General features: G+C 31.2%; 1 protein-coding gene across 1 annotated transcript; it reads right to left on the reverse strand.

The window, feature by feature from the left end:
* Positions 1 to 1,294: 1,294 nt before the first annotated feature.
* Positions 1,295 to 12,885, reverse strand: LOC135922593 (GATA zinc finger domain-containing protein 14-like). The gene is made up of 5 exons (XM_065456997.1): positions 11,919 to 12,885; positions 11,182 to 11,629; positions 5,479 to 5,651; positions 2,769 to 3,942; positions 1,295 to 1,766 (listed from the first exon to the last, which is right to left on the reverse strand). The coding sequence occupies exons 1-5, from the start codon at positions 12,883 to 12,885 to the stop codon at positions 1,589 to 1,591; spliced, it is 2,940 nt and encodes a 979-aa protein (XP_065313069.1). The 3' UTR covers positions 1,295 to 1,588.
* Between the last annotated feature and the right edge of the window lie 6,237 nt (positions 12,886 to 19,122).

The raw sequence follows: 19,122 nt of genomic DNA on the forward strand, positions 1-19,122 counted from the left end.
CGTATTATTTTATTTAAATTATTCTTTTTCATTTATATTTTATTCCATTTTCTCCTTTACATTTCCTTTTCTTCTTTTTGTTTATATTATTATTATGTTTCATTCGAGTAGATGATGCTATTTTTACAGCCACTCTCAATTGACCATATTTCCATATGGAACAAATGTAGTAAAGGTTTGGATTTGATATGCTCATTCTTAGCTGTTAGTTAACCTACTAAATAAATGTTACCCTGCTTCGATAGGGTTCTAGCAGTCTTAAATATTAAATAATAGCTAACAAACTGAGTTAAATTTGTAAAAAAAAAAATGGCTGTTTATGACAAAATTTCGATTTCGCATTCAATTTGTAACGGTTATAACGTGCTCGCTTCTCGAAATGTTTTAGATGTATATTTATCATCGATTTGAGATATCGTAGAAGCTGGTTAGGTCAATATTAAAATGATTTTTATTTATTTAACCAAATTTAAATATTTATTCGGTATAAGTAAGACACATTACCCGTAAATTTATATGTATATATTTTCCTCGTGGTAAGTTTTTATTATCAGTGTTTATTGGATCCCTCAAATTGGTAAACACAATAAAGTCAATATTTACGAATTCTACTTTTGCATTGATAAACTATAGATAAAACGTCCGCCCGAGGCAAAATCCCTTCCAAGATTCGCAAATTTAAAACGAGTGTTCAAAGTTAACATCTTTTTTTTGTATATAAATATCAATAATTCATAATTTCTTTCTCACGCGTATTGATAAGAAGAGATTACTGAGAATGATCTAATAAAAGTAAAAAAGAAAAAGTACCCGAGATCATATTCAAAAATGTGTCCTTTATAAGTCTAACTTTAAAATAAATTCAGATGTAATCAGTCTAACGATGTCAAGTTATTTGTTGATAATACTACTGCTTCAAACACTATGCAAGTCAGCATCCGATTTTATATTTATTTTTTTTTATCCCACGTTAATTTATATCATCGCAAACAATCAGAACTTCCTCAATTTTAAAAGTTAGTGAATTTTTAGTTGTGCCGATTTTCAAGGAAAATGGTCGGAGGCCCAGATTAATTTTGGCATGATTTCAATCCGTCTCGTTCGATTGACCAATCTCTTATTTTGAAATACTTTTGACGCCAAAACTTGTAAACTAAATATCACTCTCCCGCTTCCTCATCACCCACAAAAAAAATATATAATTTTTTTTATTTTTATTATGACAACCGAATGAATTGAAAAAAGTCATTTCAAATCACAAATCAATTCTTCTAAGAAACATCAATAAAAAAATATTTTCTAATATTTTCTTTTAAAAATTATTATATAAAATTCAAATATAATAAACGAATAATGGGAAGAAAAAAAAATATATGATGGCGGTAAGATGGAGGCGCCATTAAAATATAGGATTAGAAATGGAATAAAGGATGTGTAATGACGAGTGTTTTGTGAGGGGAATATAAAATTTCATCCCACTATAGGAAATAGGAATTTTTTTTTAGTGAGATTCTAATAAGGGCACATTGTAATATAATATCCGCAATGCTAAATTGATGCGATTTTCTTTATCTTTCGATTTTAAATCTTATTTTCTAGATGATTTGGATGTTGTTTGATTCGAGGGCAAAGATTTGGCATTATTTCCGGTGCTGGCAGAATGAACGAATGGGTTCAACATGCCCATGCTTTCCATGACCTCTTTCCGAAGACCGAATCCCATAAAGTTGGGAGGTAGATTAGGGTGGGCTTGACGATTCAACATCCTATTTGTTTTTTTTTTAATTTTAAAATTTATTTATAATAATGTTTGATGAAATTATTGGAGTAAGCTGAGCATATAATTTATAGGGATGAAAACTCAATAAAATCTACCAAAACCAATTATTGCTAATTTTTTAATCATGACAAATAATTCTTTAAAATATAAAAATTTATTAATATTTTATTGGAAATATTTTAATTTGTCATGATAATTTTTATAACAACTCACTCACTAATTTTGTTAAATTGAATTGATTTTTTTTTTAAAAAAAACAACGTTTTTTAATCTTATTTTTATAAAAAATTTAATTTATTTGAATATTTCAAAAAAGGTTCGTTAAAATAATTTTTATATCAAGTTTTTTTTTGTGTGTTTTGTTTTATATATCCTTCCTTTCCTTAGGGTTTCCGAATTTTAGATGAAACAAAATAAGTAAACGAATTTAAATTTCGATTGGTTAAATAACCTAACTTTGAATATCTCTAAAGTGGCCTAGTCTCAAGCTTTTAGCCTAAAAAAATTGAATTAAGCTTCTAAGTTGCGTCTCGACTTGAAGATTGCATCGAATATTTTTGGATAAAAATAAGGGCTAAGCTGTTTTATAGATGACTAGAGTTAGATAGTTTAACAACACTAGCGTAAACATAAATTCGCGTAAAACATTCCGATAATTTTAAGTGATAAAATATGTAATAGAAAAGAAAAAAAACTTTTCTAACAAGACTTATAAACGCGAAAAACGAAAATTAGAAAGCTAAGTATTCCGAAGATGCCTTGAAGTCTTTGGGCAGTGTTCCCGGTTCCACTTATTTATAAAACTCGCTTCCGTTTAGACCAGTCTATTCCTAACACCCTATTCAGTTTTGTTTCAAGTGTGTAACTAAATAAAATAGCTTCTACTTGCATCCTGGAGGAAGCTAAATAGATGACTAAACAGATTGGTGTAAAGAAATAAGACGAGTCAGGACAATGCTAAAAATAGAATAAAAGCAACGCGGCTTACATATCTCGGTACATCAAGGGGTGCGGCAAATTCATGCTATTTTGTTTGTGGGATAAGCTATTATGGTGGTCGGTAGCGGCGGTATTTTTACTTTTGGCATTGTTGTTACTATTACTTCCGCTATTTTGAGAATTCCCGTTAGTGGCGCTACTGTTATTGGTCGGTTGATTGGATAACTGGTTATTCAGGAGCTGATTATTGAAGGAAGCAGCGTGATTGAATGAGGGATGAGCAAAATTCTGACCCCCCGGAGGGAAAAGGTAATAAGGCGGAGGGGGTCCGCCTGAATTATTATTGGGGCCCCCAAAATAGGAGGTTAAGTTGGTGGCCGGATGGTTATTAAAATTGGAATCGGAAGAAATATTTTGCTGTAACTGTTGCTGCATCTGCTGTTGCTGGTAGAAGTGGTCTAATAGGGAAGTCTCGTAATCAGTGGGATTGTTAAGGCTGCCTAAATTGTTTAGGTTACTTAGATTGTTAAGGTTTTGTAGGTTGTTGAGGGAAGCGGCATTCTGTAGGAGCAAGTTGTTGTGATTCACGCCATTCATGTTTTGGTTAACGAGGTGATTGTTGAGATTACCGAAATTACCCAAGTTGTTCATGAACATTAAGCCATTATTACTGTTATGGTTACTAGGATGATTCGGGTTATTCGGATTGGAGTTGGGATTGTTTGCGCTATTGCCGAAGGGGCCATTGTGAGGAGCATTGCCGGAGTTATTAGGGTTAGCTATATTGCCGCCGCCGACGTTTCCCATGTACTGAGAACCGTTGTGGGCATTGTGACTCCCCAGGGAATTAGAGTGGGCCTGGGGTGGAGGGAAAAATAAACCTGGGGCTAAAAAGTCGGTGAGCAAATAATTGGCATTAGGGTTAGGATTATTATTGTTAATTCTTTTAGGGTTGTTGTTTGTATTCGAGTTATTAAGGGATGGATTCGAATTTTTGGGGTTATCGTTATGTAGCTGGCTCTTCTTTTTAGACGATTGTTTTGAGGATGGTCCGCTTTCCTCCCTTCCGGCTCTATCCTCATCTGTCTCGCCAGTTTGATTGGCTGATTTAGCGGTATCGTCCCTTAGCGGGTCGGTGTCCTTGTGTTTAGTAACGTGTTGCTTTAGACCTGACATTTGGCGATAAGCCTTGGGGCAGTACTTACAGATGTAAGGTTTTTCACCTGGAAAAAAAAATTGGGTGTATAAGTAAAACATATTTGTTAATCAATGTTAAAAGTTGTATTTTTTCCAAAATTATTTCGAAAATTGTCCTCAACCTCTTGATTAAAAGCGCTCTTAACATTAAAACGCGGGAAAGTTCGGTCCGGGGCAAAATGAATCACCCGAGGTTTCAAACTTTTTAATTTTGGACACATTTTAGCGAAATGAGGTAATAGAAAGGGGATTAGAGATCTGAGAACGGCAAAATTTTCAGACCCGACCCGGTTGTAATTGAGAATTTGCCAAACCCGTTTCCAGTTTTTTTTAACTAAGGTTGAAATACAAGTCCTAACCCGAAATAAATTTATAGTTGAACATCAATCAATAACCAATCATAATATTGGGGTTAGGTATTAAAAAAAGAATATTACTAAACTTTATATGGATCATCTTTCTACCCCATCATACATTCAGCCTCATTGTGGCAGGGGAGTGGCGAAGTCTTATTTGGCAGCTAATAGAGGTAGTGTTGTTAAACCGCTCGTTTTGAGGCGATTTTTCAAAAGGGCTAACACAATATTCCAGAAAAATATTGCTTAAGCCTTGATTTCTATAATATGTCTAAACCTTTGTTCCTTCTATGAGCAAAATCTTCAGGCTCGCGTAATATTTTTCTGCATGAAATATTGATTCAGACTGTTTAACAACATTAAATGGAGGTCTAAAAGGCTCCCTGTGGTCTGAGTCTAAAATAGGAGCACCGTCTCCTCGACGGGGTGTAAAAACCACCTAAAGGGGGTTGATGCCAGGAAGGGGATCCGATTGTAAAAACCTTGCTACAAAATTTCCTAAAGATTTAATCAGATGGAAAACTGGCCAACCTGGGTAAACCTGGAAATCGTCATTAAACCGAGAAGAAGATATGAATTATCTTTCTATTAAATATCAAAAAACTCATCAACAATCCAGTCCAATAATTTTTTTGGCCCCGTCCTAACCGGTCAGGAATTACAGTCCTCTAAGAGGGATACCTACAAAAGCATGACTCATGATTCCCTGTCCTTAAAATAAAAAAATTAAATCAAGGCTTAGGGACTACATTTTTTTTTTAAAGAATATAGCATAGAAATAAATAAAAAATGATGAAGTGCACGTAAATCGAGCGTTTACGTTTTGCCGTAATTTTTTAGTTTAAAAAAAACGTAACGCGTCCCTTGTTTAAATTGAGGTTATCTTTTCTTATTAATATCCGTCGATTCAAAATTTTAAATAAGTTTCTAAAAAAAAGGATTTGTCTTTCGAAAATTATATTATCGTCTGCCTTCTTATTTCTTTAATTTTCTAAAATATTCCTTTTTCAGGATTATAAGTAAGTTATTTATATTACAATGCGTATTTTTTTAAAATGGTTGCTAACGCCAAACGATAATTTTAGCAATTTGCACGAGGCCATTTTGAAAGGCTTTATTTGCGCTCGCAACGCAAGCGTTTGAAAGGCTCAATTTGTGAGCACTATTATTCGAAAGGACTTGGAAAGATAAAAAAAAGATACAAACCGGTATGAATCCTTTCGTGCTGAACGACCCCGCTTTTCTGGGTGAACATTTTGTCGCAATAGTTGCAGGTGTAAGGCTTCTCTTTGGTGTGACACCGCTCGTGCTGCTTGAGGTGGGTTTGTTGCATGAATCCTTTGCCGCAAAATTTGCAAGGGAACGGTCTTTCGCTACTCCTTTTTTTTTTAATTTTTTTTAATAAAATAAGTAATATTATATCATCGAGATATCCACCTACAAGAGGCGGAGGTTTTATCCGCCTCGTACAAATTACTAGCGGTTTTCAATTTCAACCGATACCAATGGTCGATAAGTAAATTTACCAGGAAATTATTTTTTTAGGGCTTTCATTGAGCAAACAGGACTAAAAGAAGGGGGTGGGTTAATTTTTTTATTCCCCTCTCCCCTAATCTTTTCTTTTTAATTTTCATAGAGTATAAATGATCAGAGTGAGAATAAAATCTTCAAAAATCAATCTTTTTAGGTAAAATTTGAACAAAAATCTGTTCAAACTAATTAATCGAGTAGGAATAATTCGATTATTCGTTTCGTATTAGTGTTTGAAATTTTGAAATAGGTCTAGTAACTATCTATACAATGTTTTTTGGTTGTACGGGTTCGATATATATCCGACAATAAGAAGTCGCTTTCAGGGTTCGGTTTTTTATCCTAGGTCCGCGATTCAAGAAAAATGATTTAAATGACCCGGTCCGGGTACCCGAATCCGCGAATCTCTAAAAAAATATATAGAACGGGATTAATAAATCCCCTTTTCTAAACCCAAGGTTTAACAAAAAAAAATAATATATATTTTGATTTGAAGATCAACAACATTTGAATGCGCCCAAAATTCAAAATTTGATCAAAAACATCTGTTTGAAGCTTCATTTTTGTGACTTGAAATTCAGAGATCAAAAATATTCGAAGATTTTGAGCAAGATTGCGAAACTTTGTTTTTGGGGAGTATAATATAAAATTCTTCTTTTATTTTTAAGGTGCCCGTTTAATATATCGACCTTGATTGGATAAGTGTTATCCAATTACAAGCATATCTTATTTTTAAACATTAATATATTAAATTCCATATTATATTGTCACATTTATAAAAAAAATCTATTTTGGGCAAGTGGGGGAAATTAATTTAATATAATTTGGTATCGACCTTCCAACTAGTATAGGTAAAAATGATAAGTATCGATCAATCCAACTAGTATCGGTAAAAATGAAAGTACGACCAATCCAAGTAGTATCGGTAAAAATGATAAGTATCGATCAATTCAACTATTATCGGTAAAAATAAGTATCGATCAATCCAACTAGTATCGGTAAAAATTATAAGTATCGAACACCGATCAGAGGTCCGAGGATGAGTTTTCTCAGTATCGGTAAAAATTATAAGTATCGAACACCGATTAGAGGTCCGAGGATGAGTTTTCTCACTCACATAAATCGTTACTTTTTTATTCAAAATTATATATAAAAATAATTTATTTAAAATAATGAATTAATGATGTATCCCTTTCCAAATGCGAAAAAAAAACGGCCGATAATTTTTTTTTTTGTTATTAGGACAAATAAAAATCATATCCCGCGTTCAATAACGTGAAACCTTTTCCGCGAAATGTATTATCGCGAATTTTATGACCTTTTTTTAAAAAGGTAATTTCGTGTTTGCGGTAGAAAGTAATAAATAGATAGAATATTAGCGACATTTACTGCCCTATATAAAGTTATTCCCGCCCGCGCCTTTTTTTGGTATGTTATGTTGATCCTAAGCGGGCCCCATATGAGGTTAGGAAATAGTGATTTTCAGGATTTTTAATCTGCAACGATTTTTTCCTTTGTTGGGGTTTTTTTAAGTTCGCGTTTAAAGTATAAAATTTAGCGTGACTACACGCGATTGGATCATTTTATTTGTTACTTTACCATTCGTGAGAAAATCATTTACTTAAAGATAAAACTAGTGTTGTCAATTAAGATTTTAGTCAAAGAAAAATAGTAAGCACCGAGATTTGAATTCTGCCAGCTGTTAGCAAAATTAGGAATTACGTAATGTTAATTTGGTTTTAATCTTATAGTGCGCACAAATTGAGCGTTTCAAAAGCTGCGTTGCAAGCGCAAATAATGCTTTTCAAATGGCTTCGTGCATATCGGTAAAATTACCGTTTGGCGTTAGCAACCATTTTAAAAAAACCACGCAAATGGTTTGCTTTTTAATTCGTTTTGTAATATTATATAAAATAATGTAATAATAAATAACTTACTTGTAATCCTAAAAAATGAATATTTAAAAAACTATTAAAGAAATAAGAAAGCAGACGATAATATAATTTTCAAAGGCAAATCTTTTTTTTTAAAGAACTTATTTAAAATTTGGAATCGACGGATATTAATTTTTTTTAAAAAAAAGACAAACTCAAATTAAACAAGGGGACGCGTTACGTTTTATTTTAATTTAAAAAATTACGGCTAAACGTAAACGCTCAATTTGTGTGCACTACTAATCGGGCGGTTTTTTAAAAACCCCAATTGGGCTTTTTAACACCACTAGATACAACTCTCCAACAAACTTGAGAAGGTTTGTATCTCAATTACATTAATGATTTCCAAAAAATAAAATAAATTATAATTTTTTACAAAAAAAAAATTAGACTTTGGGGCATAGAGTAATAAAAAAAATTTTCGTAATAAGATGGGTCAGGCTCACTTTTTAATGGATTTCCATTAGTCAAAACTTTTTTAAAAAAAATTAAACCGGCAGTGTCTGGCCAAAAATCTGGGGCAGGATCGGACCGGATGTGAAAATTTTCTTAACGGGGAGGGGTGGGGCTTTGCAGACTTCTAATAAAAATTGCTCCTTCTTTTATTTAACACTTGCGAGAAAAAACTTTATATATTTTTTTTTTAAAAAATTGAAATTATATATTTTCTCGTTTGTTTTACCCAAACTAAAGGGCCTAAAAATATGATAGGGGGTGGTTATAAGGCTAACCTGGGACGCCCTCTAAAAATCGAAGATTTTCGTTTAAAAAAAACAAAAATTTATTGCGAAAAATAATATTAAAAAAACAAAATTTTATATTAAAATAATAATAATAAATAACCCTTGACTTGAAAGATTCGCATTTTTTAAAAAAAAAATAAATTTCGCGATTTTTGAAGGCAATTTTATTAAAAAATTTTCTTGCATGAATTGTTTTGCGAATTTTTTTTTGAAGAAAAAAAAAAAAATTAACAGGCCATTCCAACAAATAAAGATTATTTTTTCTCGAAAGAATAAAGGAAATAAAGAATGGATTATAGAATGGTTGCTATTAATTTTAACTGTAATACATTTAAATTGGATGTTAGCTGTTACCCATAAATTGTGTAATGATTTTAGCAATGATATATCGTCGGTCTAGAATTGGAGTGTTCCAACTCGACATTTTCAAAATTTTTTGAGTTAGAAGTGGGATAATATTTTAAACGTTGACGTTGATTTTCTCATTTTAAACATTTGCGCAAACTCCGATTCTAGACCGACGATATAATATACGCTAGAATAACGCTACCTTCATAACAAAGCATTTGAAAGCGTCGTTGAATGTAAATCAGCTAGACCCGCCATTTTGGTGATCCATATATGTAATTATTTTCATGTTAAAAACTATTAAATTGATAACTTGCTTCCTTAATTATCTCGACGATCAGGCGATTCCTTCAATAAAGTTTGCGACAGACATAGGAATAAATTGGTCTCTCGTTTATTAAAATAATGATTTGGGCAATCAAAATGGCGTCCCCAGCTGTTTTCATTGATGTATACTTTTAATGAATGCTATGTCTAGGTATTATTATTATATGTCATTGGGAAAATGTAACTCTAAACTAGTTAAATTCAAGCATTTTATAAGTTATTGGGAACTAGTTACTTTTTTGAGTTACTTAAATTAGATCGATTGTTTTTTTTAAATAGAATATAACAAACAAGTAACTAAACCCAGTAACATTTTAATGACGTAACCTGTAACTGTAAATAAAAAAGGAACTTTACCAATTCGGCATAACTTATAGCAAATAATCAAGATAACTACTGTCAAATTTTTAGGCCCGGCTGGAAATTTATCATGTCTCAAATCCGATTCAAAAATCCTAGTGTTGCTAAACGGCTCGTTTTGAGCAGATTTTTAAAAATGGCTAAATCAATATTTCATCCAGAAAAAATATTACGCAGGTCTGAAGATTTTGCTCGTAGAAGACACAAAGGCCTAGACATATATTATCGAAATATAGAAGCTTAGGTAATATTTTTTCTGGCTAAAATATTGAGTACTAAAAAAATCCCCATTTTTAAAACCGACCCGGTTTATTATTTTAGTTTCGGCCGGCCCGGATATTCGTCATTGTAAATAATTCAAAGAATTAAATCGGAAGGGGGGGGGGGGGGGTTGGGATGAATTTCAACTGATATATTAACACGATTTTCATATGTTTATCTGACAGGTATAGGATTACCAATTTTTTTCTCTCATATTGTTATTTGCGCGGCAAGCAAATATCATTTACAAAAAAAATAATATAGGAAATGAATATTGATAAAAAAAAAATTAAGGATGTCGTTATAATATTATATCAAAAGAAATTTAGATATCACCCATAAAATCGATTATTATGCCTTTAAATTTTATTAAACATTTGAAGGGAAAACAAATCCTCCGACAGCCATTAAAACATTGGCACCCATCTTCTTCACTTTTTAGCCATATTATTTGCGTTAATTTTGTCAATGATTTGAAAGAAGCACTAGGCATCAGGTTAAATAAAACAATGCTAAAAATCGGAAGTTACTTATAGTGTTGTTAAACGGCGCGTTTTGAGCCGATTTTTTAAAACGGCTAACTCAATATTTTAGCAAGAAAAATATTGCCTGCCTCGAGATTTAAATATTATATGTCTAGTTCTTTGTTCCTTCTATGCGCAAAATCTTCAGGCTTACTTAATATTTTTCTGGGTTAACCGTTTTTAAAAATCGGCTCAAAACGAGCCGTTTAACAACACTAGTTACTAGTCATTATAAAAATTGGTTTAAAAAAAAAGGCGAGGGATCGAAGCATAAGGGGGGGGGGGTAACAATAAACTACGCGATTTGCGTGTCCCTCTATTGGCCGTTTATTTGTCTTAAATATAAGCGATCTGATTCCTTTTTATGAGCGCCATAAGCATCAAAATATGAAAATTCTTAACGAGAAAAAATGATAATAAGCATCAGGATTTGAACATTAAACCGGAAGGAAAGAAGAGGGAAAGCCCTACCGCCCACTATTCGACACAATATTCAAATTTTTTAACCAATCCGATGGAGACTCCTATCATAATAACCCCCGATTGAAAATGTGCTGTTTATAAATCGAACAAAAATTGGGATCTCCCCATAAACCCTTAATATACCCCTCTTGCGTCAAATGAGTAATCCCACCAGAAACCTAATAAAATAAAGGATCATATCATTTATGACCAGGAAAATCGTAGATATGTCTTACCAATTTTGAACAAAAAAACACGTGATATTTCCAAAAAATTTTCAACGAAAATTGGGGAAATCATTACATCGTCACATTATTATTGTCACGGTTAATGTCAATCAATAAAATAAATTATTAGGCAAATTAAATTTAAGTCGTGGAAGACATATTGGATTGGCAATATTTTTTTAAAAAATAATACTTGTGAGTTTTTTCGTGAATAGAAAGAGTGAGTTTCGATTTGAAGCGTTTGCCGCATATTTCACAACACACGCAAGTTCCTCTTCCTTTGGCGGAAAGAGCGATACTATTATTATTGTTGGTTACGTCTGCTTCGTTTCCGGCGTGCTTATGTTGGGGTGAGGGATTTTCGTTCGGTTCCCGTTTAATTATAGGCTGCTGGTGATCGCGGAACAAATCGTTTGATTCGGCCGATGGATGGATGATCCCGGATTCCAAAATATTGGAATGGGGAGGATGAAAGGAAGAATGATGTTGGGTAGTAGTGACGGAATTTAGGAATTCCAACAACGAAAGGGCTTGAATCTGTTGCTGTCTTTCGAAGAGGGTCAATGTAGGAGAGGAATTGACTAAGGATTTGCACAAATCCTCATCTGCAGGATGATCGTTAGGGTTATTATTGCCATTTGCTTTTTTTTAAATATACAAGGATGATTTTTTTTAAAAAAAAATTTTTTTTAATAACCAAGAATGAATGGGTTAAATGTTTTTAAATTATGCAAATTTTATAAATTTAAAAAAAATAAATCAGCTGATTTATCGGCATTCTTATCTGGCGTTTAAGGTAACTATTTAAAACATTAAAAGATGGCTCGGCCAACTGTGATGATAGCCATGAATAAAGAATTATTTTGCTCCCCTTCAAAACACTTTAAATTAATCATAAACGGTTTTAAACCAAATATAATTTGTATTTACCTTCGTTGTTCAAGGAATTAGTCCTCCTATTTAAACTAGATTCGGACCCCTGGAAACCTGAATCGTTGTTCGTGGGGTTATTATAGTCGGCAGAAGGAGTGGGTGGATGTGAATGAATGCTGCGGCTGTAAAGATGGGAATCGTCTGTTTCGGCCATTTCGTTTTCCGAGTCTTCGATATGAGCAGATGATTCTTGTTGGTTCGGGATGGCTATTTTTATTGGAATATCGATATCGGGTAGGTAGAGATCGGACTTGTCAGATCTCGTGTCTTCTATTTGTTTTATTTCTACTTCAGATCGGATATTATCGGTGGATTTAATCGACGGAGATTTTTCTGATCCCTCCTTTTCCTCGTTATTGTCGAAAGTGGTATGCTCACCTAGGGACGATTTAACGAGGGTAGGCGATGCTCCCTTCGTGGAGGCAAATGGGATAAAAGGTACGGAGGCAAAAAAATTTTGCCATAATTCTTTGATAGATGCTTCGTTTAAAGTATGCTGGAGAGCGTTTTGGGCTTTCGGCGTTTTTTCTTTGAGGCTATTATTAATAATATTCGGTACTACGCCTAAAATCTTTTCGTAATTGGCTAAAAAATGTTGGCGGAAAGAAGGATCCTCCTCTAGATTAGGAATATTCCTTAAAATGTCCTCCACAAATGTTTCGGGGTATTCCGGTGTACGCGGGGTCGAGGTTCTTTGTCTTTGGGTGGAATCCAAGGGGTTATAACCGGTGTCGTAGATCGAAATGGGAGTAGGAGTTATTGAACATTTGTCGGACTTGCATTTGCGCTTGCTGCCGCGAACATTATCTTTAATGCGGTTAAAATCGGTTTTAGCGACAGAATGTTCTTGAGTAGATAGCGACTTGTCGTAGTGCTCCTTCAGAACAGCCAATCCTTGCGGAGAATAGTCGAATAAAAACCAAGGAAAATTGAAAGGTAGACCCGGGTATATCGATTTCTGCATTTTTTATTTCATATTATTATTATTTTTTCAGAGGGAAAGAAATAAATTATTTTATTTTTTTTAAAAAAATAGAAAAAAGTGGAAAAAAAAATAAAATAAATTTTTTATATAAATTTTTTTTTAACTTTTTTTTTATTAAAAAAAGCAGAAGATAAAAAAAAAATGTTTTTTTTATATTTTTTTTGATATTCTTTTTTTATAAAAAAATTTCAAGAAAAAAAAATGAAGAAAAAGAGGTGGGGGGGGGGGGGGAGGGAAATAAAAAATTTTTTTTTAATAAAAAAAAAGAATAATGAAATAATCAATAATATAAAAAAATTAAATTTAATAAAATTTTTTTTCTTTTTAAATTTTTATTTCTTTATTTTATATATATTTCTTTCATTTATTTTTTCCTCTATTTTATTATCTTTTACAAATTTTCTAATCTCTTTTTTTCATATAATATTATTTTTTTTCTTATCTTTAATTTGTTTTCATGTTTGAATTTAACCTCTGTTTGTATTCGGTTTTTTTTTGTTAAAATGATATTTTCTCGTTTATTTATCTTTCGTGCACTTTATTTCTTCCTCAATTTTTTTATTTATTTTTATTCTATTTTTATCCCCCAAATGGGTTGGTTTATAGTAGGTCATGTATTCATTCGCCTCCTTAATATAGTCATATATATAATTCTACTTAATAATCTTAAAAAGTATCTTAAATGTATATGCCTCAGAGCCATATTAATTTTTTTAGGCAATATTCAGTTTTGTTCAATGACATAATAATATCTAAATTGACGATGCATGAGTAAAAATGCATTTGAAAGCGGCGTTGAATGCAAATCAGCTGGAGCCGCCATTTTGGTAACCCATATAGCAATTATTCTCATGTTAAAAAACTACTAATAATTTGCTTATTATCTCGATGATCGGCAATTCTTTAATTAAAGTTTGCGTCAGACATGAGAATAAATTGGCCTCTTCTCGTTTAAAAATTTTTGATAATATTATGAGTAACCAAAATGGCACCCCCAGCTGTTTTTCGTCAGTTTAGGTAATAGAATATGTCATTGGCTTTGTTAAACGACTCGATCATTAATAAAGGTTAACCCAGTATAAAAAATGTGGCTCTACGGTTGAGGGTTCAAAGAAAATTAATTTTTTTTTACAGAACGAAATGATAAACCGTAATTGTTATTTGAACCCGACCTTAAGTTCAGGATCCTCAGCATCTTGGGAAAGACTAATTCTAGGAACAGCAAGCCCTTCTACTAAATTTTTTTGAACCCAGTTTTAAGAAAAAACATTTTTTTCCACCTGATCTGTCCCATTCCCATAAAGAAAATGATTTTTTTTTAAAGGCTGTGTTTTAAAACCTGGTGTAAAAAATCGAAAAATAAAAAATTACATTTTCAAAGATTTGTTGTTTTAAATTTCAAATCAAAATTTCGAATTTTCTAGAATTATGTTTAGGACATGTTTTTATTTCATTTTTTTGTAAACAAAATAAATTTTTTTTTATAAAATTTGCTCCTCGAGAAAACTATAAAAAAAATGCGCTAAATTTTATTTTTAAGAGTTAGGTTTAAGCGTAAACCAAGGGGGGTGTGTGGGGGGTTCTTTTTCCTCAGCTAATTGTTAATTTATATAAATATCAATTTAAATATAATTTAAAAAAGATTTTCCACACCCCCATATAAAAAAATGAATTACAAATCATATTTAAACTGAAAGGAAATTTATATAAAAAAAATCAAACGATATTTAAAAGTATAATCCAGTTTAAAGTCTTCAAAAGTGGGACCATAAAAAATATCTAATAAAATTCATGGTGCAAAAAAAAAGCGATCCAAACCCATACCCCCCTCTCCCGTTAGAAAAATCTTGGATATTAGTATCGTTAAACGGCTAGATTTAAGCTTATTTACTAAAAAATTGGCTAACTCAATATTTTAGCCAGAAATATATTGTCCAAGCCTGGAGAATTGGTTAAGAGATGTTTCTTAAGGCTTGCATAATATTTTTCCTAATAAAATAATGAGTTAGCTAAAAAAATTAATTGTATAAATTATTAAAATATATTTATAAAAATACTTCCTATGATTACTTTTTTAAAAAAATATAGAAATCCATTTGGGAATTAATACGATATTAGTTAAAGCAGACGATAAAATGTTTATTTAGAAAAAATTGTTACGCAAAAAACTAATGATAAATTTTTTTTTTTTTGGGGGGGGGGGGGTTGATTATTTGGCTCTGCCATCTTATTATATATTATCCGCCAGAACCCTTGGCGTTAGTTAAAAAAAGGGGTTCAAACAGATGTTCCAGTCCTGGCGAAATTGTGTTTGAGCACAAGTATATAAAATTTATGGTTAGCGCGTTATTTTAATAGCGTTGCGTTACAGCTGATTCAGTTTATTTAAGATAAAGAAAGCTAAAATAGAGATAATTTATTTTATATCACATATAATTTTTTTTTTAATCAACACAATCGCAACTTATACTTTTCAAATTTTATCATAGCGTAATCATCATAACGCTCCATATTTATAAATTTATACATGGGCCAGGCCGTGGTCACTGACATATTTTAAACTCCAATTCTTTTCAAAGCATAATTGTATGCCATCTGATTGGGATATTTAATGGTCACATTTGAGTAGCTTTATTGTTATTATCATCACTGGAACCGTAAAATTGAAAAGCTACATCAGGATATGGATCAGTGCTATCAAAATCTAGCATATCCGATGCTATTGTATTTGGGCATTAATCCTAACGATATTATACAATTACAACAAGTGTTGTCGACTAATCATTAGAATAAAAATGAATAAAATCGCCATCAAAAAAATATCGGCAGCTGACCCAAAGTCCTGGGAATAGGAGTTATACATAATATTGTACGTAATTTTATATAAATTATTTTAAACAAGAAAATGAATTCAGTAAACAGTGCTTAGTTCAATAATTAGAAACTCTTAAAAAAATTTGTGGGACTGGTATTGGCGTCTACAACAACGGAAAGAGAAAAAAAAATGAAACTTACACCAAACCCCTAAGTAAGGTGCTTTATTAGAACTTATTGTTTTCATTCTGTTTGGTAGATGGTTTAAAGGGAAAAAAAGAATTATTGGCAAAAAAAATATATTATCAAAAATTATCATTATGCCAGAAAAGGAGAATATATATGAGTTTTATAACTAATTAATATTCAGTGTCATACTTATTAATATTCTTCGATCAATTTAAGCCAGCCACTAAAAAAAAATTAACCGGATATGACGCTTTAAGCGTAAAGTCATCTAAAGATAAGGAAGCGTTATCCCTGACATTTATGTTGGTAATTAGTGCGTATTTCATATTTTTTTTAAGGCTTCAACCTGTTTGGTAGATAGTTAAAAGGAAAACAATATTGGCAAAAAAAAAAATGTCGGCAAATCCGACTCATTCATCAGGCGCCTGCCGGAGAAAATCCGTTAACATTAAGGCGTTTAAATTTGTATTAGTTTCCTTCAAATTTGAGCTGCCATCTTTTTCAAGAAAACACCCGAGACCAAAGTGATAGTTCTCGGCTAAAAACTTGTTTTAACCGATTTTTTTAACCGGCTAAAAATTGTTGGCTTAAACGGCTAAAAATATAGTAATCACAACAACTATAATGATTATTATACCTACTAAAATATCAATCACTTTTCTCTAATCAATAAAACAAAAATCAGCTGTAATCGAAATAAAAACTATAGGCACGCCTTAGGCTGAGATCTTAAATATCGAACTTTAAATTACGATTCAAAAAATAATTAAGTGTTTTTAACCCGATTGAAAATATTTTTGAATCTTACTATTTCCTATGATCTTGCTTGATGTTACTTGTTCCTTTCAGTTTAGATATCTGTTTAACAAACTATAAATTATATTAGTAAATTTATTTTTTTAAACAAAAAATTCGGGGGTTATGGGGATAGAAAGGGGGGGGGGGTTCAACCCTACCCTTTCACCCTGTCAATTAGAAAGAGTCCCTATTTTAAGAAGGGTTCGAAATCGCTAAATGAGTTGGAGTGAGCTTTAGAGCTATTTTAAAGAATTTCTTTAGAGAATTATGGATCTGGAACTTCCAAAAGGGGACAAAATTATAGTTTCCGAAATATTTCAAAATATAAAGTAGAAAAAAAAAATGTACAAGTATATAGCAATGGAATTTTATTCGCTAAATGTTAATCATATAATGTATTCAATAATGTATTTGGCAATATTAATTTTCGCTGTAATGCTGCATTCGCAATTTTGGCTCTAATATATTATCGTTGATCCTGCATTTAAAGTTAGCAGGAATTCAAGATTTCGCGGTACTCAATCGCTAAAATATATTTTTCGAGGTATTGACGTGATACGAAATTAAATACATATGGTTTGAGAGAAGGAAGAAAAGGCAAAGATAAGGCTAAAACTACAAAAGGGCGAAAGATTAAAATCTAATCTATAAATTGATATCATTCCCTTCCCCCTCATCTTTATTCAAATTAAAATATTTTAATATTTTAAATAAAAAAAATTTAAATTTATAAAAGAAAATTTTGTTTTTGGCATCATTATTTCTCATATCATAAATGCAAAATAAAAATTATTTTTCCATTCTTTAGTTTCTTTTTAGATTTATTTCTTCCTTTCTTTCTTTTATATTCCATTTTTTGTCAAATCGAATTTATCTAATTTGGAACAGCATGTAAATAGAATCGACCCTCTAATATAATAAAATTTAAGTCATTTTCCTCCCCATTCTCCGGGAGAAATCTCAGTTATACATCTATTGAAAGGAAATTTTAAAGTGAATTTTAAGAACAAAACGATACGTCAACGAGCGGCGAGTCAAATTTTTAAGAAATAAGGGGTGGGAGGGTGTTTGAGTTTTGCCACAAAGTAGACCTCTAAATTGGATACCATAAAATAATTTTTTTTAAAAAATGTATATTTACACACAACTGTTCCAGATTATTTTAAAAAATTTTTTTAAATAGCTCCCTTTGTTTAAAATTAGAATTAAATATCCTCGGGGAAGAAAAAATTAAATAATAAATGAATGAATGAAGAAAAAGTAACATTTTCTTTTCAAAGATATGTCCGATCTTAAATTTTTTTTTAAAAGTGCGTCTTTTGTTTTACGTGTTTTGATTCAAATAATTGTAATTTAATTTGCAACGCGAAGATCAGATGCTAAAACGATTCCGTTCAATTTGTAGGTTCTAGGTCCGAATCGGCAGTGCTTTTGAAAGACTCAGAAGAATAGCGGGAGGCGACGACGGGTGCTAATGAATAATTCAGAATTATAAAAATAATTTAAAATAAGAAAGAAAAGGCAGAACAAATCATTTTAGCATATTCTATATTTATTTATTCTTAAAAATTAAGTATCAAAAAAGTGATAATGTGATTCATATTTTTAATTTATTTTAATTTTGAGATTTTTATAAAGTTCAAATTATTTTTTAAAAAAATGAAATAGTAAATAATTTTATCATTTAATTGATGAATTTTCATAACCAACATTATTTATATAAAGAAATAATAATGATCAAAAAATATAGGAAAATATCAAATTGATTATGCAAGATGATATCAGCTGATCGCTATAAATTCTCCATTTTAGAAACCCCGTTCCTATGGAAGTTTTACGTTTTTTATTAGTCCTTCAGGCCTGGCACAAAAATTTTGCGACATATGGCAACTGCGCAATTCAATTTTTAGGCTAAATATGTCTGCGTTGACATTAAAAATATGAGTTTTGATTTATTTTAAATATTTATTTAATCAAGAGCTCACTTCTTAATTTGGCTCAATTTAGACAGGTTATTGTTCAAAAAAAATCATATGATGTCTTACGCAAACAGTTAAGTATATTTTTTTTTCTTCAAAAAAAAAACTCAATGAATTCAATTCAAAAAAAAAAAAATTATTTCTATCTTTTTTTTATTTACGAAAATTATAAAAAAAAAAATTTTCTACTTTTTTTTTGTGCGCAAGGAAAATAAAAAAATAAATAAAAATTTGAAAAATGTAATTTTTTTTACGTGATATTTGGGTTCGAAGATAGTTGGAAGCGAATTTTATTTTGCGGAATTAAGAGAAGGAATTGTCGGTAACCATGGATTTATTTGCCCGCGAGAATTGTCGTCATTTTTTGTAATTCGAGGTTTCGTCTATTCATTTTGTTTAAATTTCTTTTCTTCTTTTTTATTTCGCTTTTTTCTCT

Source organism: Gordionus sp. m RMFG-2023, chromosome 1, assembly GCF_954871325.1.
Source record: "Gordionus sp. m RMFG-2023 chromosome 1, tfGorSpeb1-WG-v2, whole genome shotgun sequence".
NCBI lineage: Eukaryota > Metazoa > Nematomorpha > Gordioida > Chordodea > Parachordodidae > Gordionus > Gordionus sp. m RMFG-2023.